This window comes from Phalacrocorax carbo, chromosome 12, assembly GCF_963921805.1.
Source record: "Phalacrocorax carbo chromosome 12, bPhaCar2.1, whole genome shotgun sequence".
NCBI lineage: Eukaryota > Metazoa > Chordata > Aves > Suliformes > Phalacrocoracidae > Phalacrocorax > Phalacrocorax carbo.
In genome coordinates this window covers 13,265,239-13,291,589 of record NC_087524.1, presented here as the reverse complement: position 1 = coordinate 13,291,589, position 26,351 = coordinate 13,265,239, and the positions used below count along the sequence as shown (strand labels likewise).

The 26,351-nt window shown below is 45.0% G+C and overlaps 1 protein-coding gene across 23 annotated transcripts in view; it reads right to left on the bottom strand.

Moving 5' to 3' along the window:
- Nucleotides 1-26,351, bottom strand: part of TCF7L2 (transcription factor 7 like 2) — a 181,213-nt gene that overhangs the window by 94,568 nt on the left and 60,294 nt on the right. For 20 of the 23 annotated variants that reach the window (XM_064464164.1, XM_064464176.1, XM_064464162.1 and 17 more), the window contains exon 4: nucleotides 22,595-22,696. The exons of the other annotated variants lie outside the window; for them this stretch is intronic. In XM_064464164.1, coding sequence (XP_064320234.1) covers nucleotides 22,595-22,696 — 102 coding nt within the window. The remainder of the gene's footprint in view (nucleotides 1-22,594; nucleotides 22,697-26,351) is intronic. 23 annotated transcript variants of the gene reach the window in all.

Here is a 26,351-nt window from a genome sequence, read left to right as displayed (position 1 = left end):
TGTCCACTCTTTCAAAAAGAAATTTTTCCTAATATCCAATCTAAACTTCCCCTGATGCAGCTTGAAGCCATTTCCTCTCATACTAAATACAGCCTATAAAGCCTCTACAAAGACCTGGGTGCTCTGTAAGCAGTCAGTTAACGAGCTAGTCTTACACACACTAGGTCTTAGTAGACATGGACAAGTAACTCGCCTATCTTCCTTAAAAGTAATTATTTAAAGTGTGTATTGCCCGTGTAAGTACACTGACAGCATACTAGTGCCCTAGTCTACAGAGACTTTGCTGGTCTCACCAAATCACCAGCTTCAGGAACACTCAGACGCTCATGAGGCGCCATAAAGCTCAGGTAGGGATACCAGCCTGCGTCATGGACACTGTTAATGGCATCAGCACACTTCTACACCCGGTGTAATTAGTGAGACAAATTAGCCCAGATGCCATACCAGAGTAAGCAACATAATTCTGCATTGGCTTGCACTGAACTGTGAGGCTCAGCGTACAGGAGGCCAAACTCTGCTGGTCTTTTGTATTCCTTCTCATCCTCTCCTCCCATCAGACCCACCGGATTCATAATAAAGCGAGGAAAAGCCATCACAAATATTCAGCTTGACATTCTGCATAATACAGGCACTAGTTATTTTTGTATAAGCCCAAATTAAGTCCAATCTAATGCAGCGTTACTAATGTTTTGGAGCGGGGAACACATACTTGTACAGGGTCAGTCAGTGACTGGTGAGAGCCAGGGTGCCTGTGACCTGCCCACAGCGGGCACGAGAGCGATGCAAATTACATGGCAATATTTACATCTACACACAGATCTCCTTACACATACGTATGGGTGGCACATACGTACGGGCATGTGCAGAAGACCGGTTATCTGACCTCAGTCAGATACTATCTGCAATTCAGGACAGAAGAACAGAAGAATTTATTTTGCCTCAATGCTAGCAGAATGCTTTTTGCCAGAACAGCTCACTATATTGTATGATAACTGAATGAAGCTAATTTTCAGCGGATTCTATCTAACAGCTCTTAACTGGTAGAAATAGTTCAAGGTCTTCAAAGTATACAGTGTTGCATAGCCCCTGATTCACACATTCTGCTAATAACTGCCAGACAATTGTATTGAATTTATTCAAAAGCCATTAGCCGCAGAAATTCATATTCTTCGATTCTGCCTTCAGATACATGCTGTATTACACTTATATTAAGGTTAATGTGCAATGCCAATTCTTTCACAAAGGAACTGCAAATATTTGAAGCCACAGTATCTCTTACTAAGGTGTCTGTTTTACAAGTTTATTGTTTCTCTCTCACAATTCCCCTTTCATCCCTGCCCCTGCCAGGAGAGCTGGGCTGAAAAAATGGTGAGAACATTAGAGCAAATATAGGCACATATTAAGGAAAGTATTTGAGACATTCTTTGTACAGCGTGCATATGCTACCAGCATTACAAGGATTTTTCTTTCATCTGCTCCTTCAGAGATGAGCCTCCAAAATACTTAAAAAACGCTTTATAAATATCCTTCGAAAAACCATCATCACATCTTCAGAGCGCTGGTGTGTTAAACACCTGCCACCAAAGAATGATGTTAAAATCTGGGAGGAGTCGGAGGTGGAAGCTGAGGAGCAGAAGTAGCGAGAACGCAGGAATGTTTAAACAAGAGAGCCTCAGTGAGAGGCTGGGGCATGTGGGTACTTTACAGAGAAATAATACACACGTACTATTTATGTTATAAAAAATGTTACAGGTAGGCAGGCTTCTGTAATTTATCTAATACTCTTTTATATTCATGCTTCCTTAGGTTTCATGCAATTTATTAAGTTTTCAGCCTTGCCCGCAGCAAAAAGGATAAACAAAAGCAGATGTGAAACTCCCTTTTTTAAGGGGCTGCCAACCTCCTGCAAAGCCTGTAACCAGCTGGAGAAAGCCTGATTACCATCAGCTCTGCACTCACCAGTCCAACTGCCCTCTCCTCCAGCAGCATGCTCTGGACTGAGCCCTAGGGTGGTATGCCGTGACCCGCGGCACCCCGGGTGGGTCTTGCCTCTCTAGAAAGAGGCTGCTCCCCTCTGATCTGTAAGATGTTGGTAGGAAATGTGTTTTGTTGGCCAAGGGTTAAGTAAACCCCAAGAACAAAGGAGCCTGGAGAAGGAGGGCCAGGACAACAAGGGTGACACATGTCCCTAGCTGGTCACAGAGGACAGAGGGATGGACTTCGAGAACATTTACACACACCACGCTATGGGGTTTGGCATTGCTCAGCAAGGGATAACCAGAGATTACATCTTCATTGCACCTTCATTAAAAGGCTCTCATTAACATCAAACAAGTAGAAGCTTCACAAAAATTTGCGTGTAAGACTTCATCATCCTCACTCACAAAAGAGGAGGTACTGTGTTGAGGCACAAGAGTTTTCTGAAAAAGTGCTGAGCACTACTAATCTGTTTCTGTAAGACCTGCGCCGCCACGCATGCTGCCCTGCCAGGCATCGCACACAAGACACGGCCACACAGCACAGCACGGCCCAGCACGGTACCTGGACCCACGCACCCTGCCAACCAGGTGAAAGTCAGCTCCGGTCTGCAACATCATGTGTTGGGCTTGCATTTGGCCAGCTCAGGGAGACACCCATCAGTCTCTGCTCCCATCCATCCACACATACCTTCAATTAAAGGCCATGGAAGACTATGGTACCTCCCACTGTTACATCGATTCCTCTTTTATTGTTGCAGCCCTACTTCTGGAGATAGAAGCCGCTGAATAAACACACTTACTCCACAATCTTGATTTTAACAGAGGGGCTGTCTCTAACCTGACAATCTTGCATCCTTCAGGACCATAAAATCCAACTAAAAACCAATAGCTTGCAGGTTCTCGCCCTCCTACATCCCGCTGTCTCCAAGAAAAAGATTCAGCCATTTCCTATTTTGCACAAATCAAGAAAGCCTCTGAAACCACTTAACCCCCCTGCTATAGCAGCTGTTTCTCAAACATTAACAGCTTCCAGATTAAAAGTCTCGTAAGGCAAAAGGGGTGAGAAGGGAGGGGGCGGGCGGGAAATCCCAGCTCACAAGGTGCAGCTGAAAAATAACAAACGGCTTTGAAACTAGAAGGGCAACTCGGCCACACTGCCGCGGCGCTAGTGAGCACACACATAATGAACTGGGGATTCCCTGTGTCAGGGCCGGCTCAGAGCGCGAATTGCAGAGTTCCAGGGAGGATCAATAACTGTCAGAAGGAGAAGAAAGTGAGCACTAAATTCGCTTGCCTTTCATCTTCAACAAATGGAACAGAAAATCTGATGGATGACAGAACCTTTCGTTTCTATAGCATTCTTGTTGAACTAAAGACTAGTGACATTGAGATGATTTTCGACATGCGCTTCTGTAGATCCAGAAGCAATTATAAAAATAAAAATAAAAGAATTCCGTTACAAAGAAGCCCCCAAACCAAAAGTAGTAATTTGGAAGGGCAGGGTAAATAAAAAATATTAATGAAAGCCTGTGCCAGTGGTCAGCGCCTAGCATGTGAGAGTGGGGAGTTTTGGAAGCATGGAGTACATTAAACACAACACACCCCTTGCCTCCCCCATAATTAAGTTAGAGATGTGAGAGCAAAAGCAATAGAGGCTGTCTGCTTAGTTTCTCTGCTTGGCAGGGCACCACACACACATGCACACAATTTCTCCTCTCCTCCATTTGTGAAAGCAGAAAGGAAAAAAATAAAAAGCCCAAATAAGCAGATAAATGAAAAACCCAAAGCAAAGAAAAATATCCCAGATTTCAAAGAAGGAACATGCTACTGCTCAAAGAAATGCCAAAATCTCTTCTCCACCCTTTTATTCTACTGTAGGCAGTCACTCAACCCATCAGGAAAATTATATTAAAAAATAACAACAACAACAGAAGGGAGACAGGACCTTTTGTACAATCCAGCTGGCTTCTGTACCTTGACTTTCATATCAGATATTTATTTTGGCATGTGGGTGGTGGGGGAAGGGGAGACATCTCTGGACACCTTATGACACACTTCACCATGGTGTAACAGTTCAGAGCACGGAGGTACATCTCCAACTGCTGCCCGAGAAGGCTGAGCACACAATTCGATAACCTATGGTGCCTTTGCCCCACATGGTATCACACAAACAAGGCACAGGGCTGGGAGAAGTCCCAGCAAAGAACACATGATCAGTCCTCAACCTTATGATCTGGCTTCAGCCGAAGAGGTGGTGTTACCCAAAGCTACCGCTCACACAGGCTCAGGACCAAAACACTTTATCTTAGAGTTTGCTTTCTTGCCACTTGGGTGGCTGGGGTCTCCCACCACTGCGATAAGGTGTTTGTAGAGGACATGCCACCAAACCCAGCTCAGAAGGGGCATCTTTCTACCACTGAAATGGAAACTTAAAAGCCTGCAAAACAAATGCAGTGACTCAACTGGGTATAAGGGCTTGGTGTAAAGTTCAGAAATTGGCCCGCACATGCTACTCAACCTTACAGCATGTATGCAGGAAGGTTATTCCTGCTTTCTCAGTAGAATTAAGATATTAAATGACTAGCTCCAAGACGCTAGACTAACTGATGGCAGAGCTGGGGAAAAAAAAAAAAAAGAAAAAAAAAAAAAAACAAACCCAAACCCTGGCCGTTGTATTTTAATCCAAACAGACCACGCCACATGAAACCAAGATTAGCGCGGGCTCTCTAGTATCATTTAATGCCTACCACAGACTCATTGTCTTCACAGCTGCCCAGCCAGCGCCGGCTCCGCACCACGCCCTGTGGTTTCCCACTGACGCACTGGCATTCCTGCCGAACTGCAGCCCTGCAACCCCATCCTGCCCCGCAGCCATGCGGCCTGCGCCCAGCCAGCCCTCTGGCTTTGCTTTTCGGGACACCAAGACAGTTAGGAACCCAAGGACACCTCTCCAGCAGCCTCCTCTGGAACCGTAACAGCTTCCCTGTATGTTCCTCCGGCCCGGTTTCATTCATTTCACAATAGCAAGGCTGTACATAGCCACTGCCTGTTTAACTGCTGGGCATCTAGGAAGACAACCTCCTTTGGATACTGTCCCCTCAGTTCCCTCCTAAGAGAGGATCAGCAATGGCCCATCCAAAAATCTGCACCACCTAAGGGAGAGAGAGCTGCCTGCCATCCCAATCAAATAATCAGATAACTTTGGTATCTCAATCAAATTCTGGTTTGAGAAATGAGGCCTCGTCTCCATATGAAAAAGATAAATCAATCTAGAATACACAAATGCAATTTTAAAGGAGAATATCTACTCTAGATCAAATACAGATGCAGAACCCACAACTTCAGATTAACAGCATCTTCCCAGTTTAGCTTAATCTACTTTGAAAGCGAATTCCTCTGTGATAGGCAGAGGCTCCCTTATTCTCCAACAAAAGCATCCTCACGCAGGAGTTACCATGAAGTAGCTCCTCGCGAGCAATCCCATGTGTAGGCGAGGCATTGTTTCCTGCAGACCAGAGCCTCTTGCTGTGCCTTTTCTCCCTAAAAGCTGTAAAAAGTTGCTGATACAGAAGGGCTGCTTTGCTTCACCTTGTAGATTAGTGCTTCTCAGTGCTGGGTTCTGTGGCTACTCACAGCCTCCCCAGCACAATGAGATGCCACCATTAGCTGAACAGTATTTTGCAGCGTGGATTCTTCTCCACTGAAGGAAATTTTTTGCTGCTTGGGAGGGTTCGTAAAACATCCCGTAAGTCTATGTTAAGATAAACAGAAGTGACCAGTGTTGTCTCCAAGCAGGATCTCCTCAGCACGTCTCAAAAGGCTTTGGACAAAGTTTCCAGCGCTCAGCAAGGAGCATCTCATGAGGGCAGTGCGCTCCAGCTGACAGCACAATGACAGCAAGTGCTAGGAAAACTCCAAGGCTAATCTGAGCGCTGACACTGACTCACTGTGTGGGCTTGGGCAAACCACTTAACCTCTCCACATCTCAGCTTTTCTGCCCATAAATGAGAGTAACAATACCAAGGTCCGTCTTCCCATAGGGTCTGATAGGGAGCCTTGGGTTTGTACAGCACTTTGGAAACATGAAGTGCTACATAAGTGATAAGTACCATTATCTAGAACTTCCACCGTCACCTCCACATGCGGGTGCAGCAGATGCTGGTGAGAAACGGCCCACGGGCAAGACTCCAGACAAACCAAACATACGTGTTTACCCTGATGTTTCACCAGGAAAATGTTTGAGCAGCAAAGGGAGATTTAAAGTCCCCTCTTCCCTCCTCACAGAAACAGAAGTGATTTCTACAGCATTTACCTTCAGACTAGTACAGCTCTCCTGTTGACAGCACAGGGGGAGGGAGAGTGCCCTACTTCAGTGACCGTATCTCAAATCTGTGGCAGTTCTCCATCACGCCTCCAAACACCCAACCAGAAAAACAGGAGAGCTTCTCTGAGCTCTTCTCTGAAACACCACCACACGCCCACATCTCCCCAGGCTGGGTCAATATTCACAGGAGAAGCACAGCAACAAGAGGTATCCAAACCCTTACACCACCCAGCACGTGCTCACTCCAGAAGGCGGGCAAGCCACATCCAACTCTTTCAAAGCGTGACTTAGCCTGTTTCTTGCTTTGCTAGTTTCCCGACCTCCACAAGCTGGATTCAGGTCCTGCAAGGTGAAGGGACATGAGAGCACATGATGCCCAGGCTCTGCAGGCTCCTTCAGGCTTGCCCTAGAGCGAGAGTGGGAGGCAAAATGGAGCAGATGCCCTGCTGTTTATACTTCACCAAAACCCTTGTTACGGCACCTAAAAGCATAAGTAGACGTTAAAGATTCTATGCATCTTGGACAACTGAGCTGGAGCTTGCCTGAAAGGTTATAGACACTGCATGTATCTACAAGAAGCACTTGCTCCTCAGTGTCCCCATCTCTCCCCACCTACAGGTTCATCTAAACTAGAAAATATTTGCAAATTCGGACATCTAGAAAAAAGATAGCCCTGAAAAGTATGGATGGCAACTAAACAGATACATAGATGGGCTGTACAGCTGTACAGCAGACATCTCGTGAACGTGTTCTGCAATGGCACTAAAAATAGCGTTGTTTCACCTGGAACAGCAGTTAAGCCTCTCTAGGAGACGAGGAGGAGCAGGGAAGCAGAGATCTCTTGTAGACTGTTATTATCAGTAATTAGTTTATTTTCAAATCAAAGTTGACTGTTATTCATGACTAGAAAGGGGTGGAAATTTCAAAACAGTCTTAAGAAAATACTTCGAAATACTAAAGCTGATTTCTTTCCTTCTGTGTTTATACAACACACAAAACCAGGGCAACCCAAGCTAGATTAACTTTACACTGTGCTCTGTAACAAATAACAGAAATTCATTAACTGACAAATCTAACTGCTTTCTGTGACTACACCAGCAAATTAATTCAGTGGTAAGGACGCTTGCCAAGACGGTGAATTTTATGCAAGTACTGGAGAATCTTCATGGAAAATAAACTTTTATTAATTAAAGAGTATCATTTGCTGCTCAATGCAGGGAACGGAAACACTTCACATGCTCCCCATCTCTGCTCAGAGGAGCTCCAACACCAAGCAGCGCTACAGAACGGCTCGTGGATGATCTCCAAGGCAAAATACTGAGACTAGTGTATGAGTAACAAACAAAGTTTCAAGAAAAATCACGATCTCTTCAGTGATCCTTAACTAACAGGAAGAGCAAATCATTTTGCTGCACGAATGATTAATTATAAATTATTAAATCCAGCTCTACTCAGGATACTTACTCAGGCAACCAACTGCTCTGACATGTCAACAACTTTTGTTTTCTAAATCTCTGAAACCAGTATCAATTCAAAGCACATACAGAGCCAGATTTTCCACGGAGGACCTGGCGTGCGTTTCTGTGCCCAGTATCTCCCCAGTCCTGGCCAGACTCTGAGAGGGGCAGCAACTCACCCAGCCCACTCCGGTCTTTGGAGACAGCCTGTTTCCAAGAGGACACTGCAGTTATTTTTACCCTCTTCCCTCTCTCCCATCAGCGTGAAACACACAGGGAAGCTTCTGGAGAGCAACAGCTTACTCTCCCCATCCTTATCACACAGGACAGTGTCTCCCAACTGGGAATCTGGGTAGAAGGCTGCCCATGAGCACAAGTTTTGCTGTGTTACGAGTGTGCAGCATTCACGGAGGAGGCAATTTCCTGCCCGGCAGGAAGGCGGCGGAGAGCCCTCGGCTGCTCTCAGCCTCCTGCCTGCCAGCGAGCAGCAGGCAGGGACGGCTGCGCGCAGGCAGGGGATGGGGGGCAGGGGAAGGAGAAATTTGAAAGCAGGAGAAAGTGCGGGGCTGCGAACATGCATCTGAACACAAAGCAGCCGGAGGATGCGCGGGTAAGAAAATGGGATACATCATTATTCCATAAATTAAGTTAAAGCAACCTCAGCACATCCCAGACCTTTAATACCGGGCTGCTGCACACCAAGAGAGTTGGCTTCCAGCCTGCAAAATGTTTTAACTTCACTCAACTGAGGCAAGACCCACGTTTTATTAAAACAGATTTATCTTCCTGCAAATAAACCTCAACAGCTTTTGCGCCCTGAAGAAGCAACTTCATGAGGTTTGCCGTCTCGTCCTCCTCCCCCCCGCCCACAACAAAACATACATTCAAAATCTGATGAGTAAAGAATTACCAGTTACAGCTTTCTGAACCTTGCCCACGTAGGGCTGGTATGCAACAGGTTTCAGTGTTTGTTTTTATAATAAATAAAGCAAAAGTATGATGAGACAACTACGCTCCTTGTCTCTCCTCTGCCTTCCTTGAAGTTGGCTTTTTATTTTGAGACAAGCAAAATTGTAAAGCGGTTAATAAAATAAAGAGCATTCCCTATCTCATATTTCAGCCTGTTCCAAATAATCTAGGCAGCCTTAAAATATCCAAGCTTGCCTGTCAGCCATTTAATGAAGAAATACTAATAAAAATTAGAATGTAACCCCCCTAACATACTTTCCCCCTTCTTCAATAGCTACCAGTCTGCCCCATAATCTCACTTTTCTTGATAAGGGGGGGGGGAAGAAAAAACGGTCTTCCAGGCAAGCAGCAAAACCTGAACAAAATTAAAGAAGCATAAAGCCCAACTTGAACAGCAGACAAGTATGCGAAGAACAGTGTGACCTTTCCTTATCACCCACTGACATGCTTAATCGTTTCCAAACAAAAAATGCTCTTTTCCACCACTTCTTCGTTCTGTGAGCACCTCCAGCGCCTGCGTGGCTGGCAAAGAGTTAAATCTCCCACTATCCCCTGCTGCCTGCGAAAAATCACGGAAACAATTGAGACATTGTCCAGTGAACAAGACTCCCAGGGACTGACATTTTTGTTTATGTCCCAGTTCTCAGCCTGTCAATTTTCACTCCCAACGTTAAAAGCCCGGCTTGCCCCAATACAGTCTGCCCTCAGCTGAAAAGGCTCCACTTAATTTATTTTATTAAAGCTATGGCGTGTTTATGATTCAGAGCTCTCCCCATCCGAGGACCTGTCGGTCCCATCCCCCTGCCTTCCTCGCTGCCCTGCAATAGCGACTGCCTAACTCTGAGGAGGCTTTGCAATGCCTTTTCCAGAGTGAATGCCGGGAAAGTAACTATGCTTAGGTTAAATACCAATGTTCGCGTTTTGCTGGGGTATGAAATATGTATTACTGTACTCTAGTCCCTTAAAATAGCCTTCGATTATTAACTGGGGTAGGGTAGAGGGGGAGGGAGCTGGATACTAAGCCAGAGTGGCAGGAACTTCAAAAAGAAAATAAATTTTAAAAAGGAAAAAAAAACCACACCCACTCCCAGTACCCAGTGGCAAAATAGAAAATACGTGTAATGGAGTAAAACAAACATCTTGGAGCAAAGCAGCGTTTTCTCGGCTGCTCCGTGGCTGCATTTCCTGCCTGCGTTTTCATAATGACCGGAGCGTCAGGCCTAAAATATATCCCTCTCCTTCACCCCCGCCGTCCTCTCCCCCCCATTCCCAGCACTTTTTTTTTTTTTTCGTTACGCTCTCAATACTTTATCTCCATGAAAAGCACACACAGCGGTCACCAGCGTTTCCTGTTTGCCGAGTGTGCTTTAACTATATCACACCCTCCGCCGCTGCGCTGGAATGCACAGCATATGGCATTGTGAAAGGGTTTACTGTCGAATAATGGCAGCAATGCAGTCCTGCTGGTTTATATCAAACCCTGTCACTCTCTTCATGGAGGTCTCTCTCATGCTCTCCAAGAGGCGAGGTAAAACACACACGCACACACGCACACTACTTCGAGCCTCACATGGGACCTCAGCAGAAGCCCGCCTGGATCGAGACCTGCAAAGTCAAGGCAAGGAAGATTGCAACTTACAAAGTTTTGACTTGCAGTCACTTGTGATTTGTTTCTAATCTTAGTCCCCATAACGTATACAGGATCCTTTTATAGGTAGACAAAAGGGCTGTTAAGCAGTTTTTAGTTCCTCACTGCGATTCCTACAGGCACAGCCAGCATGGGCTGGAGGATGGCTACGGACCTGAGCTGCCCTTCTCCAGGGTGGCAGGGCTGTCAGCCTGAGCAACTGCCTGAACTCCATCCCGGAGCACAGCTTCATCTTCCCCTGCTTTCCAAAGTCAGCACCAATCTATTTGGTTATGAAAACATCCACACAAAAGCCAAACATACACACACACACCCCTCCCCTTTCACTTTGGGTCAAAGTTTCAAAACTGCATTTTCATTTAATTGCTCACAGGTTTATTTTTGTTGGTTTTTTTTTTAAGCAACTTTAAAAGAAATGGACTTACAAGTAAATAAATAAATAAATAAATAACGTGTTGCTTCCAACTGCAGTCAGGTTTAGCTAAGACGCTCACAAAGGTTATACTTCAAAGTGCTTTTTTGTGCAGATCTTGAAATGCCTTCCCATGCCCGGACGCATTCGGCCAGCAGACGCTGAAACAAGTAGCAATACTTTTAAAGCCCATTGAAATGCATCCATCCACCCTCTCTTCATGAAAGGAAGCCTTACTTAACAGGCATTTATTATTGCTGAACTAGAGTTGAAAGTTCAGTGTCCTTATAGACCAAAATTATCAAGATTTCTGACTTTGCAGCCCACGTTTAAGTCCTAATGAGCTATTGTACCACACTCACTGCTATTAACTCTTTGATGTCAGGAACCCATGTTGCTCTTTTTAATGTCTCACAGCTGTCCAAGGGAAAAAGTGCAAAGCTCACCTGTGCTGAAGGACAGGTGAGCAACTGTATTTTTTTTTCTTTAGTCCCCTCCAGCAAAATATGCAAAGACAACTACAGCACTAACTATGCGTGTCAAAGACAGGCTAGCCTACCGGTTGGGACTGTGAGTCAGGGGAGGTGTACACTGCTCCCAGCTTTGCCACGATCTGATACGCAGAACACGCTACCTTTCCGAGAAAGGCATGTGAGCGTACATACAGCGCCTGTCACACCACACGCGTACAGCAACCAAACCGCTGCTCTGCCTTGAGCTGCACAGACCCCATCTCTCCTGGACCTGAGCTCTTTGGGGCAGGGACAACAACCCGCTTTTCTGAGAGTAGCTTGCCTATTAGATCCTCTTAAATCCAGGTGACAATAAAGTGATAATGGAATTATCTTTAATTTGCACCAAGGGCTTTGACCTGCTCGCTGTACAATCGTAGCAGTGAAACACAGTGTCCGCAGACAGACCTCACCATCAGGCTTGGATGGTGCTTGGGAAGAGAAGGGTCCCTAATTTTCCAACCCCAGACTACGAGACCTGATCCTGACCACCAGTGAATGGGAGCACGATGATGCTTTAATGCAGGAGCCATGAGCGCAGCTTGGCATCTGGGCAAGGAGCAGCTGAATCGGCCAGAAAGTGAACAGGGCACCAGCTCTTTGGTGGTTCTCCTCTCCCATCAGTGCTGGGGCTGCTCCCTCACATTTTCTCACCATTTACTCATCCCGCAGATTCCTCAGCGCAGCAATCTGAGGTGGCCAAACAATCGCCTACGCAGGAACAGAGCTTAACAGTCCATCTACAGTGTGAGCGGACGCTCCCTGGACGTGCTCTGGGCATGACGGGCTGAACAAGTTACTGCAGGGCAAGCTTCACTGAGGTCTTACAGCACCTCTGTACTGCCCCACCACATGCTCAGCTCTGGACACAGATGCGAGCAAACTTCACTTCAGTCCAAATGGCATCTGCTACCTCACGTCTACCCCCTCAGGCAGCAATTGTGGAGCAACCAGCATGGCTCAGATTCACACCAGACCTCGTCCCAAGGTAACCTGTCCTAGCCATTAGAGCCCTTTAATGAGGAGCAGGTTACTTCATGTCGAGTAAATGACTTCCCTCCAAAGAGCCCGGCGTGCCTGAAAAGCATCGAGATGGGGAGTCAACGTGGAGCAGCTACTGCTTTAGCAATTGAACCCTTGCTTGCTTTATATTAATTAATGATGTAGACACACCCAACATGCAGCAACAGAAGTTCTGCTGCCAGAGAAAGCTCCGTGCACTGCAACCATTTGGGGTTTTCTAATGATACCGCTTCCGTGCAGCTGCTTGGCAGGAAAGGCATTCATGGCTGTAAATGCATGCTAAGAAAATATGGAGGCTTTCAGGTCCCTTCACTCTGCTTTCCTCCATAAAATACCAATTCCTTATTACAGGGCAGTCACATCCCTGTCACATCCCCACAACACACAATACTGACATTGCAGAGCTCTGCAGGGATACAATGGGGCAAAACGTTGCTGTTTTGTCCTTCCTCTCTGACACTATCCTACCAGCCAGAGGAGGAGACCACAGAGATTTCATGTGTTTCCCAGTAGGTAGATGAGCAACAAGAGACCAAAACACTCCTTCAGGGTCTCTCCTTCTCTTACATTTCTTCCCAGGGCTGAGGGTGTATCAGCACAAGGACAAGCTCCAGGGGAGAAGAGCTTGGGACACACTATTCCTTCTCTTCCTCCCTTTCCCTTCTCAGCATTCACTAGCTGGGGCACAGGCAGAAGCCATGAACACCTCTCAGGAAGGGGCTTTATTTCATAGAAATGCTCAATTCCAGTGCCCCAACTCAGAAAAGCATCACTGTACAAAACAATACTTTGAGCACACACTTAAGTGTTGCCCTGAACACAGACGGACATCAGCTCACGTTTAATAGATTTCTTGAATCAAGGCCTAAAAAGTTAAAAGGAAGGGGAAGCTAGTTTCCACAGTAATAGTAGTTGAGAAGTCTTTGAGTCTTGCCAACAGGAAAAATGCATGTTAGAGAACCGCTCGCCTCTCCTAGGAAACTAGCACAGAACCACCTCTTTCTGCAGGCTAGCACTACAGGGCCCAGGGACACCATCAGGTCCTTAATTTTGCACCAAGGCGGCAGCAGAAGGGTAGGGTTGCAAAAAAAAAAAGCCAAACCAAAACAAAACACCCAAAACCCCCCACAAAGACCCAGAAATATGGTTACTTAATTCCACTAGGGAGGCTAGTCAGAAAGCACCTTTCCTCTTGTACACACTTACATATGGGTTCAAACCATGCATGCCCAGGATCCCCTACTAGCCTATCCCTCATTATGTATATATCATTCCTACACAGGCAAGCCTGGCTGCAGAGCTACTGCATGCTAAGGTACAGGAAGGACTGGTTCAACTCCCCCGAACTTTCTACTTCCAAGAGATGAGACCTGAGGTACATCTGACACAAGCACTCATGCATATGCAGGGTCTTAACACCACCAAAAGTAATTTTCCTCTAAGGTCTGATGTATGTTAGGATTTTAGGTTTAGATTTCAAAAACTACTTCAGTTTCTTTTTTGTTTGTTTTGTTTTGTTTTTCCTGTGGGGCTGCAGGTTGGGTTCCTCCCCCACCAAAAAAAAAAAAAAAGGTGCATGTGTAAATCATCAGTTTCTCAAAATCACCTTGGGAAAGTTACTTAACATCTTTCTGGCTGCACTAGTAACACAGAGGAGTCAGCAATGTTTCCCCATCTTGGGAATGTGCTGAACAATATTGCTCACCAGTATCTGGCAGGTACAAGCACAGTTTCAAGGCAAGGTCCCCTGGAACCAGACCCCTGTAACCAATGCACTGTAGATTCAAAACAAAGTCTGTTTGACAATAATTTCTAGCTCAGTTTTGTGAAATTAGGCACAGAACATTGCTTGGGGAGAAATTAGGGGCGGAAGACTGTTTTACGAAGGCATCACTGCTTGTTATTTGAAACATCCCTAACTCTCTAAAGGCTTTGCAAAATGGATCTGCCCCTTGCCAAATAGGTCTGCGTAGGACAGAGGAGAAAGCGTCTTTCCTTCTCCTTAACTGGTGGCTTACTAGGCAGCTCCAGTTTCTTCCGCTGGAGAGAGTAGAGATGCCTACACAGTCCAGAGAGTGAAGTATCCCATGAATAATCTAATCCCAAACTGCATGAACTGGTGAGAAGAGCAATAGTCCTGGGCTTGAGCAACTTGGCAAACAAATGGTCCTGAGCCTAGCAATGCCAGCTTCCTTCCTTTCTTTTTAATGACAAATACCTGCTGTTTTCTTTACTACAGCACCTGGACACAGTACACAGACCTTGTTTAGACAGAAAATAGGAGGTTCCTATTCAAGTGGGCTCATCTGAAAGGGGAATTTTTTGTGCAAGGACTCAAGTGTGAACTGGAAAAAGCATAACAACTATTTCGAATTATCTCTCCGTGTGGACACTGTTATCCAGCACTAGGAGTTTCTTTGTGAGATTTAGCTTAATCCGTTTCCAGAGCAGATTAAGCTAAACCACAAAAAGGACCTCTTACTGCTGAATAACAGTGGCCTCATGGAGAGATAATGTGGAATGGTTATTCTGAGACAGCTACTTCGACTGCATATTTGGGCTTTTCCGCTCTGCGTCAACAAGCCCAAAGCCATACTGGAAAAGGAAGACTGCAGTTGTAGAAATTTGGGCAAAAACAGTGCCAGGGCCATACCGTACCTGTTAAATCTTCTGCTCTGCACACGATGGCTGCTCCTGCTACAGTCGGCATGGATCCTGGCTCCAAACCAGGCTGCATTATTCAATACCTATTTCTCTAAGCTCCCGATTGAATCCAGCCACAAACCTCAGCTGCAGACAGGGTGCACAGGGAGAAGGGCCTGCAGCGAGCTGCCCTGCCAAGTCTGCCACCCCCAGTACACATCATCTTTGATCTGACAGGCTCACCCATCTGGCTCTCCAGCATCACCCAGTGCTGCCACGGCTCTTCACCCGCTGCCAAGGCCGAGCCGCCGCACATGGCTGTTGCTGCAGTTCTCGTGCACGCCCCTGGCTTTGGGGACAGGCTGTCTGCACTCTCTCCATTCCTCTCAGCACAACTGCTCTTTGCAGGAGAGCTGATGGCTTGACGATATTTAATTTTAGGCCCACACAAGTCCCTAGAAGTTAATTTAACATGCATGCTTCAGCATAACAAACTGCCATGTGACTGAATCCAAAACACAGCTTGGGCTTCTCTGTGCTAAAATACTCCCTCCTAAACCATCTTCCCCATGTAGGTTTTCACCTTGAAATGCTGCTCTCTGCAGTTTTACGGTATCCCATACTAGCTGTTCAGAAAGGGCCAGAATTTAAGGCACTCGTGTTTGTATTGCATTTGGGACATAGTGGGTGTTTTACAAACAGAAAAGAGGGAAGCCTGCAGTAGATGCGCTTCCAACCACACTGAAGACAGCAGTTACATCTTTCTTAAGGATCTCTGATAAGCAAGTTTTCATCTTGCTTCCCCCTCACCTAGAGAGTTTCAGTACTCATATGTCAGAGAGAGATATACCAGATCTCTTTTGCTGTGCCACAACAAACCAAAATGCCAAATCTCAGGGCTCCAGCTCAGGAGCAGGAGCTGCAGCACAGCCCCTCCAGGAAATCAAAACTGATGCTGGTTGACTGCAATATCCTGGGCTAAGAACCTGCTGCTTCAGGAGGACCTGCTGAGCTGTCTCCGGTAACGTCTGGCCCTGCCTGGGAGAAGGGAGCCCTGCAGCCATCTCAAGGCAAGCCACCCCAGTACCGGTGAACCAGAGCCCTCACAGACATCGAGGGCCAGGTTCTCCCAGAGTCCAGCTGGGTAATTCATAAGAATGAATGCTCAACAGATTTCACTGAGCATATAGTAACACCCCTACTCAGCTGCCTTCTCCTGGAGCAATGCTTACGGTTGCCAATTCCTATGATTTTATAGTCAGTCTAGCAATACTTGCTATTTTTCTTAAAGTGTGGTAGCCTTGAAGTCAAGTGTTTAGGGAAGAACCTCAGCCTCTGCTTACAGCACACAGCAAGCTCCTGAACTGCTGTAGAGAAGAGTTTGAGAATGAGTGGAGTATACCCTGCAGGCTCAGGAACCAGAGAACAAATAAAGAGAACACAAAATGTATTATTTAAGAAACAGAAAACAAACAAAAACAACACCAAAAAAAACCCCTCCCACCAATCTTCACAATCTTTAGAGGCCTGACTCATGATCCTAAAACAATTGGGGTTGGCAGTACTATACATTTACAGCATTTTTTCACAGCTGAAATATCCCAACATCCAACACTTCAGAGACCTTGGAGCTACTTGCAGATCTCCTGACTACAACCAAGAGTGACAATTCATCCCAGCTGCCAATCCAGCCCCAAGGTGTCTTCTGAAGGTGCTTTAGTGCTCACTGATGTTTGTAGAAACATTAAATTCCTGCTCACTTCACAGTAAGAGGCCTGCACATTTCCCCAGTCTTGACATTATAGCAGAGGGGTTACCTCCAGTACCTAAATAAGGTCTGTAGAGGATGGACATTGTGCCACAGAGTAAACACAACGGCATGAAGCAGTTGCCTAAAGTCTGAACTATTTTGCAAACATATCAAATTACCAAGTAAATTACTTTTTAGGAGTCCACAATTCTTCTGCACTCTACACAAACCAAACACTAGGTTTCCCATTCATATTTAGTGGGTACTGAATATAATGTGTGTGTTTTATAGGAATCCATCCAAAATAATTTTATTGGGCTGCTGGTAGATGAATTCTATACTTAGCCCCAAACATTCAGGTTTGAACACAATTTTTTTTTAAACACAACCCTTCCCAGTGAAAAATCAAAAGGAATTAGTGGTGAAAGATTTAGCCACAAAATTCTCAGCAAGTTTAATTTGTTCTGTGGCTTAATTCCATGCAGCTCCAAAAATTCAGGACAAGATGTTTGCACACTTTTGGGCATGTATTAATGAAACATTTTGTTTACTTTGCAACTGCCAGAGCAATTAGCCACATAAAGTATAGAGCATTTAAAAAGGAAAGAGTCACTAAAGGAGCTTTCCAATTAAGTCTGCATGGATATTTCTGCACTGTGAGTTTTGGGGATCTGCCTGTTGGGTCCCTGCACCAAGGTGTGACCTACCTGCCATCAGGGACTGCTAGGGGCCCAGTACGGCTCAGACGCAGAGCCCTTTCCTTCCCATGGACGTGCCCCTCTCAGTACCAGGCACTGATATGAATGATGCCCAACTCCTTTCCCCCACAACACCACCATGTTCCTGCAACTCCCAACACAGTCTGCAAACTCAGAGGGTCACCCTACTGATCTCTGGGGAAGAGGGTGTCCCGTCACGGGCACACGTGGCCTGAAATCCAAGAACATCCCAAGAGGTTACTGCAGAGGAAGAACAGCCTCCTGCAACAAAATATTAAAGACAAACAAAGCAAGAGCTTTAAAAGGCCTCTTGGGGCACTGCAAGTGGAAGTTGGAAGATTATGCTTCCAGATGGCTCCATACATACAGGCCCGCGCACATGTCTGGATGCAACCCGCTTCTGGCCTGTTTGAAGGGACGCTGTAGGTGAATTTTAAAATCTAGCCAAGGTAAACCTCATGATTACTTGTAGGTATTTGTCTTTTCTTTCAAAGTATGTAAGTGCAAGCCACATAAGACAAAGAAATTAGGGACCAGGCCAGGCAGACTGCACAGCTTCAACTCTTAACTACTCCAGGAAACAACTCCTGATCCCTCCAAATCACCCAGCAGTCCCAGACACCCGCTGTCCACACACGTCGAAGAGGCTGAGAACAGAAAGTACATTTCAGATGGTTTTGCCTTTAGTTTTGCTTGTCATACTATGTTTTGAAAACACATTTCTACCTCCTTAAGAAAAAAATAATAGATACACTACTGCACAGTGATTCTTTGTTCTTGGGGATTCAAGTCTACTTTATGGCTGTGTTCATTACATATTAGAAAACCCAGGCCAAACAGTACTAGAAGTCCTCCCCCAAGGTGACATTTACATTTACTTCAAAAGGCCTCCCTGCAGAAGAAAATGCAGGAATTTTTTAAACCTTTAACTATTTTGTAAGGAATATACTGTACCAAACCACCACCATTTTGGGTTCTGAATGTTTTTGCCTGGTACAAAGGAAGCTAAAAGCAAGTGTCTGTACAGTTGAGACAGCAGGAGGCAGACACCTGGGACCCATCTTTCACCCGCACTCCTGCCCAAAAGAGGGTCTGGCCGAGCCAGAGTATTTACGTTGCAGAGAACAGGGAAGAACAGCCCTGTTTTTCTCCTTAAGGCTGTAGGAATGCTTGCATAGATAAAAGAGGTTTTAAGGAGTTTGCTTTCTGTACTGAGCAGATTTTGGAGATCCTTATGCAGATATACCATAGTCATTTTCATGTGACTGTCCACACCACAACAGAAAATTTTCATGTGAGAATCCCACTCCTAGGGCACCCAGATCTCATCCTTATCACCATGCCGGTGGCACACGCGTGGAGCAGATCAGGTACGCTCTGAACATGGGATTTTGGGACAACTAGCACCCCACCTGCTTAGAGAAGCATGCAACGCACCCAGCTGGGGTCTGCTTTACACCCAAAAACTTCCTGCTAAAACTGTTCTACAAAGTCTTAATACCTTCAGTGAAATCAAAGGTTAGAAAAAAGAGGAGAAATAACCATAAAAACTCCTAAAAAAATCCCAGCCTCATAACAGTACTATCCACAGGCTGAATTTAAAAACTTGACCTAGCAAGCTTAATAGCGTACTATTAAAACAATTTTTCCCCCAGTTTTCTTTCACCTTTGGACACAGATAAGCAGCATGACTGTGCCAGAGCAAGATGCAAGAGTCTTACAAGACAAGTGAAGCACCTAAATGCAAATAAATGCATTGGTCTTAAATGGAGCCTCATGCTGTACCTTCCTCAAGACATGCTGAACATAATTTCAGTTTAATATTCTGTTTCTCATTATGGGCCTTGGAAACTCTCTCAAGCACCATGAAAAGCAGTATTAACCCAGCCCTCAGCACTGGGGGCAATCCAGCCAAATTATTCATGCTGGTCTTTTGCTTCGATTTTTGTAGTCTTAACTTAATGTTCTTAAGCAAATCTGAAAGGAGGATGGCTGACAAATAGTACAGACTTTACTTAAGACATTATAGATAGCCATGTTCTGCAGCCTTGAGTCATTAAGCTAAAAACCCACGCTGAAGCCAAGGGGAGTTTCATTGGAGCTGGGTGTAAAGGCTGCAGCCCTGCCATGAACCTTGGGGTATTCACAAACAAGCACTGACAAGCAAGAACGTTAAAAAAGAAAAAAAGAGAGGAAAAAGGAAGGTGGGAGAGGTAGGGAAACAGGGGGGAACACATACACACACACCCTCACACCCCCCATTTCCTCTCTTTGTAATCCAGCTATAAAGATTAGTCTCAAGTCCTGATTTCAGAGATAGGGGAAGGATAAGAAATGATCTGCAGGTGTTAGCATTTTCCTACAGATCTTCAGGGCAGCACAACTGATTTCAAGATGAAAAACTGGCATAGGTACACTTGGCAGGTAGAAAAGACAAAGCAACATGGGTGGTGAACCAGTTTCTGTCCCTATATGTTACCCTTTACACTCACACAGAAACATCAGTGTGCCCATGAAATATCCCTCATTGTTCCATGAAAAGACTAATCTCATTTTCACGTATGCAGAAACGGGTGTAGAGCCTCATGCAAGAGCGGCCAGGTCGCAGGTGCTGTGGGCAGGCACAGCAGCAACGAACGGGGACACCAGAGAAGCCTGACACATCCCAGGCCAACTGGCATCTGCAGCCACTTCCATCTCCCCCGAATGCCATTACCCACTCTAACTTTATTTACCAAAAATAAGACCATTTTTACTCCACGGAATGAATGTGGCCTGGGGTGGATGCCAGGAAAAAGGGTGGGAAAAGCTGCCCCTTATTTATTTTATCAGAACAAGGCAAAAGACTTTGCTGCTAGAAATAAACATTAAGCCTTGCAAACACACACATTTCTCCCCCCGCCCCCCCCCCCCCCAAAACAAAACAAACAAAAAAAAACCACTGCTCCCCCCTCCTCCTCCTCCTCTTCCTCCTCTCCCTTCGACATTGTAAGTAGCACAAAAGATCACATTACAAATGCCAGCTGTGGCTCTTTTGGAAGGTGGCCTCCATCTCGGAGGTAGTATATGTTCCTCACAGCCTAAGTGGTTGCTATGGTAAATATGCTTTTTATTGAATAGCAGAGTGAAACAGCTTTTAAAGAGACCCATAAGAACCCCATAAATACTCAAAATACAAGACAGATCAACCTCAGCCTCCCTGGAAACAGGTTTCTCTCTGTTTTCCAAAACAATCATGATTTTTGATCCCTTTTTTTGTGTATTTGTGTTGTCCAGTTGCCTCCAACTTCCCCACACCCAGGTGGAGGAGCTGGAGAGGGCCAGGGGAGCTGGGACCCAAACCAGCCCCCCGGCACAACGAGCTGCTTTGGCTTGTAAAGGCAAGCACCCGCCCTCCTGCGCAGTGGGAGGCTTGGGGGACAGCGGATGCTCAACACTGCTAAGCACAGGTGAACCCCCGCAAAGCTACCCACCAAACTCAGCCTGCCCTCCCGGAGTGCAACCAGCTAGGAGAAACCTCCCGTTCCCTCACCATCACCTCCTGCAAGCCCAACACTGCTCTGCCACACCAGCCCCAGAGCCCTGGAACACTCCCGTCCCCTGTGCCAGTCCTCCAGCACAGCAGTAAAAAAAGAATTAAAATATGTAAGTTACTTTGGTTCGTTTCTTATTCTTAATAAGATGATGACAGGTTTTGATGGCTGTAGATTTCTAAATAACCAGCCAAACATCTCTCCTCTGATTTCTCCCTCCAGTGGCAGCCCAAGTGGACAGGAAGGAAAAGCAAAGTCATTCTGAAAAAGTGAAGCAACCAGCGCTAGATATTGACTAAGCAAATACCAGTCCTGTGCCATTGCTCTTTGCTGTACTGAGGGATGGTTTAGAAGCTACAGACCCTAAAAGATAGGAAACCTTTTTTCTTTTTAAACAAAAAACTAAGACATAGCAAAGGGCTGAAACTTCTCAAGGTAAAGAAACAACAACAAAGAAGCTCCTCAGAAAGTTTTAGTTTTAGATTTAGATTTTAGATTTCTAACAAAACAAATACGTTCCTTGGATGATTTACCAGCTATGTCAGCTTTAGATTGTATAACAAAAGATAAAGAGCAAGCAATGCCTCTTTTCCTGGGATTCACCTTGTTACAATTGGTTACAAAAATGGTTAAAAAAACAAAAAACAACACAACATAAAATTTGATTATAAAGTACTTCAGAAGAAATATTCTAGCCCACTCCGTGCCATCTTCTCCAGAGGTAAATCTCCCACATGAACACTCAGAACTAAGATACTCCTTAACATTAGATGGCACTGACGCCAGCTGTGGGCAAGGATGGGCCAACGAATACCGCCCCTCTTTGTAACACCGTATAAGTGAAGTGTCCCTTTAGACTTCTATGGATGCTATTTTAGAAAGTAAAATAAAACCCCAAAACCCCTTTCATGCAAATTTGTATTGAACACTTCAAACTCAACATCGGTTTTTTCAATAGAAGCAAGAAAATTGAACCAAGAACTGAAAATTTAACTGAGAAGTTAATAAAAAAAGCTATTTTTAGAAATGCTACTTATAGAGTTTTATATTTTGCAGGTAAGTGGTAAACATTTGATAACACTTTTTATACTAATCAAGAAGTCATCACAACACAAAGGCACACATGCTGTGTTGAGCCTTCACCCAGGTAAAATGCTGACCAACTCTGACAAACTTTCATTCAAGATTTTGCAGTAAGAAAGGATCTTTTTTTTTTTTCTTTTCTTTTCTTTTTTTTTTTAAGTAAAGGCCATAGAACAGGCTTGGTTTTTATTTTTTTTAATGCTTTCCAAAAGTGTCTCTTTATTCTCTTGAGTTCAACATTGTCAGATGTGTAAACCAGCCTGACTGGACTTCACTACCACTAAGTAATTCTGCAGTGTGTAAATTTAGAGCATTTTCAACTCTCTGCTCTCCTATGAGGCACATGAATGATAATGTCATAAACAGCCAGCAACAGCAAATGTATTCCCTCCTTTTACCATGGGTTCGTTAGGGTTTTTGTTTGTTTTCAAGTATTTCTCTTTTGGTTAGTGTAAAAGAAAACTGATGACAACCAATGCCATTAATGTCAAATGCCTTTTTTTAAAAAAACAAAGGAAGAATATCTTTCTGCATTTACTTACAACAATGTGTGCTGGAGATGGAGACCTAGCATCCTTGAGGGCTTGTCTACTCTGAAGGCTCCCTGCCTGAACATCAAGCAGTGGCCATTTCATCTGCAGATACTGGATGGAGGAAACAAAAATGGGGAAAGAAAAATGAGTTCAGAAAAGAAAGGCAAAAAAAAATAAATAACAAATCTTAGGTAACATGGGTAAAAAGATAGATATAAATTAAAACTAATGCAAGGAACTGAAACAAAAATTAAGACGACTTTGCATGTTTGTGGAGACAAAATCTGTGCAGAACACTGACAATCTCATACTACCATGTTACAGTTCAGGAATAAGAAAATAAAGCAGATTGCAAAGACAGTATTACATTGATTTTATTAATCGTAGAAAATCTAGAAGAATAAAAACCACACAGAAACAGAATACCAAAACCATGGAGGTTCCCCCACAGAAGGGGAAGGTAGATTATCAATTTCAGGAGGGGGAAAACACATATCGTGGGTTAAGAATATGATCTCATTATTTAATGGGTCATCTGTCAGCCTTCTTTCAACAAATGCACGATGTCAACTCCTCTGGCTTCCCAGTGCTGTATGAGCCCTAAAGGCAGAGGTCTACCCAAAAAGACCTAGCACTGCTGGGTCTTAGCACCTATTTTCCCTACTTTTCACCTTTTCTGGAAGTCACCATGGATTATTTTCTTCTTGCTCATCATCACCAGGAAAGATACCTTCTGTCAGACAACCCTCAATGGACTTGCACAGGGTAACTTATTCAATTACAATGCCAAACTTAATAAGCTCTCCCGCTGATGAAGTCCAAGACAGAGGACAGCCTGGTGCACTCAGGCTCAGCTGCGCTGGCCAGGCGCTTGGGGGTAGCCACAACTTCTTTATGTCACTGTCATCGGCAGAGAGGCTGAATACACACAGGCAGCGAGTCTGCAGTGTAAGGGGATGTTGATTCAAAAGCAAAAAAAAGCGTACCTACACTTCAAGGAGGAGCAGAACGTTCCCACAGATTTAGCTGACATCAAATATTGACTAAAACTTCTGCTCTTGGGCATGCATGTCCTCTCACTAAACTCACTGGAGGAGCCGTTGCACCCCAGCCAGATCACACAGCGGAGCTCAAGGCTTCCACCAAATAGGTGAAGTCTCAAGCTGGTACCCAGATTGCTGCATCAGAGGTGCTTGATTCTGACCAAAGGCAGACCCCACAGAGAAGTTAGTTATCCCAAACAGACTTCCACACAGTACATCTAAACATAGTTTCAGCCCAAGCTTTTCTCTCTGCATGGTGCTGCACTGTGCCAATTGGGCGTACTGGTTAATACGTAATTTCTAAAAGCCCTATATTGTGCTGGAAGAAACACATACTGCCACATACCCTCAGCCCCAACCCAGAACTGAGAAATGTAGCTGTAGGCATAGATCAGGCCACTGCAGAAGATCCTATTTAGCAGTAGACTCTGCTTGACCTAACAGATCTATTCCTAGAAATACCTAGAGAAACAGTTATGTTTACCTGTTCCTTCCCCCCCACACATTTATTTTCAGAGTAATCTTGAAGGAGAACCACATGGAAACAACCCCACCACCCCAGGCAAACAATGGAAGCCATATCTGAATCTCCGTGAAGGAAGGAAGGAGATCTGATTCCATGCTTTCAGCACATCACTATCACATTTGCTCATGTATGCAAAACATTTGCTAGCATGCAAGGCCTGTTTGCTGCAAAACCCTGGGCACCGAGGCGACCAAAAGCAGGAAGATGCATTACCAATTCCCATCACTTGGTGGGCCTGAGATTTCTGAGCTACTGGAATGCAAATAAACAAACCCATACTCTGGATTTGTGCCCCATATGAGTTCCTCAAGTTCCAAGAAGTCTTGTTTTTATTCACATTCACGTTTGGGATTTATGCAATGTGGAGCAGAGTATTTCAGCACTTCTTAAAAACAAGAAATAAAACCCAAACAAACCAGAACTAGTCTACCATAAGTGACGTTTCTAACTCTTACGACTCGATTGTAAGCCTCTAGATATTTGATCGCTTGTATCAAATCCCTGCACTTCAATATAGGTGACCACAACATAAATTTTAAAGTTGAGATGATGTTAAAGTAACTTTCTAACCCTTTGTGGTTTCAAAAAAGGGCTTATAAATGCAACCCAAGTGCACAGAAAATGAACGCAAAACCTAAGCCGACTGAGAGCTTCTTAACTTGAGGGGAAATCTGACACATTTCAGATTTGCAGATGGCACTATTAAACAAGTCAACTGCTACATTTTTAAAATTCCATCAGTTGTCTTAGACAGTGATCATTCCTAACACCGCCACATAAAGGGGCGTATGAATTTGCAGAAAGGGTCCTGATGGGTCACAGCTACTAGCAGCTTCCTCAGGTCTTCCAGCCAGCTAGTGAAGTATTCTTCCCTTCTTCCAAGTAAAATGTCCTCACAGGATGTCTGCCTCATGGTACACGACTGTTTCAAACTCCACAACCATTTCAGAGAGTGAGAAGTTACTGCTACCACAGCTAAAGCACTTATAAGAACATGCCAGCTCAACTGGTGGTGTTTCAGGAAATGGCCACTAAGCCATTACCCACCAAAATAAGCCAACCGCCCTCATTTTTCCATGACCACTCCATGGTCACGAGCAACCGTGGAATATTCCTACAACCATGACAACCCATGAAGGAGCTCAGGTCAGCGTCTGTCCTGAAGGACAAGCCAAGAAATGTGTGGGCTTCTCTGAGACTGCCCCAAGGCAGACAGGCACCGACACAGCAGCATGAGCAAGCTCACATCAGACCCCGTCCAGTCAGTAATTATTGCAGGGATTACAAAGCCTTCAGGACTGTCAGTTCTGCTGGTTTTTACTAGCAATAAATTCCCTTAGAAGAAACAAAGCAAGAAGGTATGGTTGCTCCTGCTCCACCTCATTCTCACAGCAGCCCGTACTTTCAGTGTGGGTGCTCCCACACCAGTCTGGCCAGCCTACATGCAAGGCAAGTTACAGATCTTACAGCTACCTTGCTTGTCTGCTTTTAAAACCCGTGGTTTGAAGTCTCAGTGAAGTCCTTCTCTTACCCACCCCTGCCAAAGTAGGATCCAAGAAGTTGTACAGTGCAAAGGCTAAAACGCAGCCAAAGCTGGTTCTCCTCTTGGGCATGCGGATGGAGCCCAGCAGGAATGGTCCAAACCCAGAGGGCTCAGTTTTGCACACAAGCACACACACTTCCTTCCACTTCCACTAGCAGGTAAGACACCACTGGGGGAAAAAAGTAAAATAAAATAAACAGTCCCCATGGAAAGCAGTAATAAAAAAGGGTCAAAAAAGCAACTTCCACAAGCTCTACCAAGTGGCCAGGATCCAGAGCAGCATCCCAGCCCTGCCAAGGGCAAGCTGTTCTGTCCATCAGATAAACAGAGAGGGCCACAGCCCACAGCCAACGCCTGCACCAAGCTAATGAACCCACAGCTTCAACAGCGGGACATTTGCAAAGAAAAAAAGCCCAATTTGCTGGCTTCAAAACACAAGCCCTGTTGATAAAGTATGAAATATTAGCATTGTTTAAGGTGACGAGCCTGACTCAAGGCCTCCTCATCCAAGAATTGTCATGCCTGTAACACAATATTGATGTGGTGGCTTATAATTCTTACTTTACATAAAAGCTTCATTGTGTGCCAAATTCAATCTCCACAGGCTACCTGAGCCACAGATTTTTACGAGTCTACATTTCAGCGCTGCGAGTC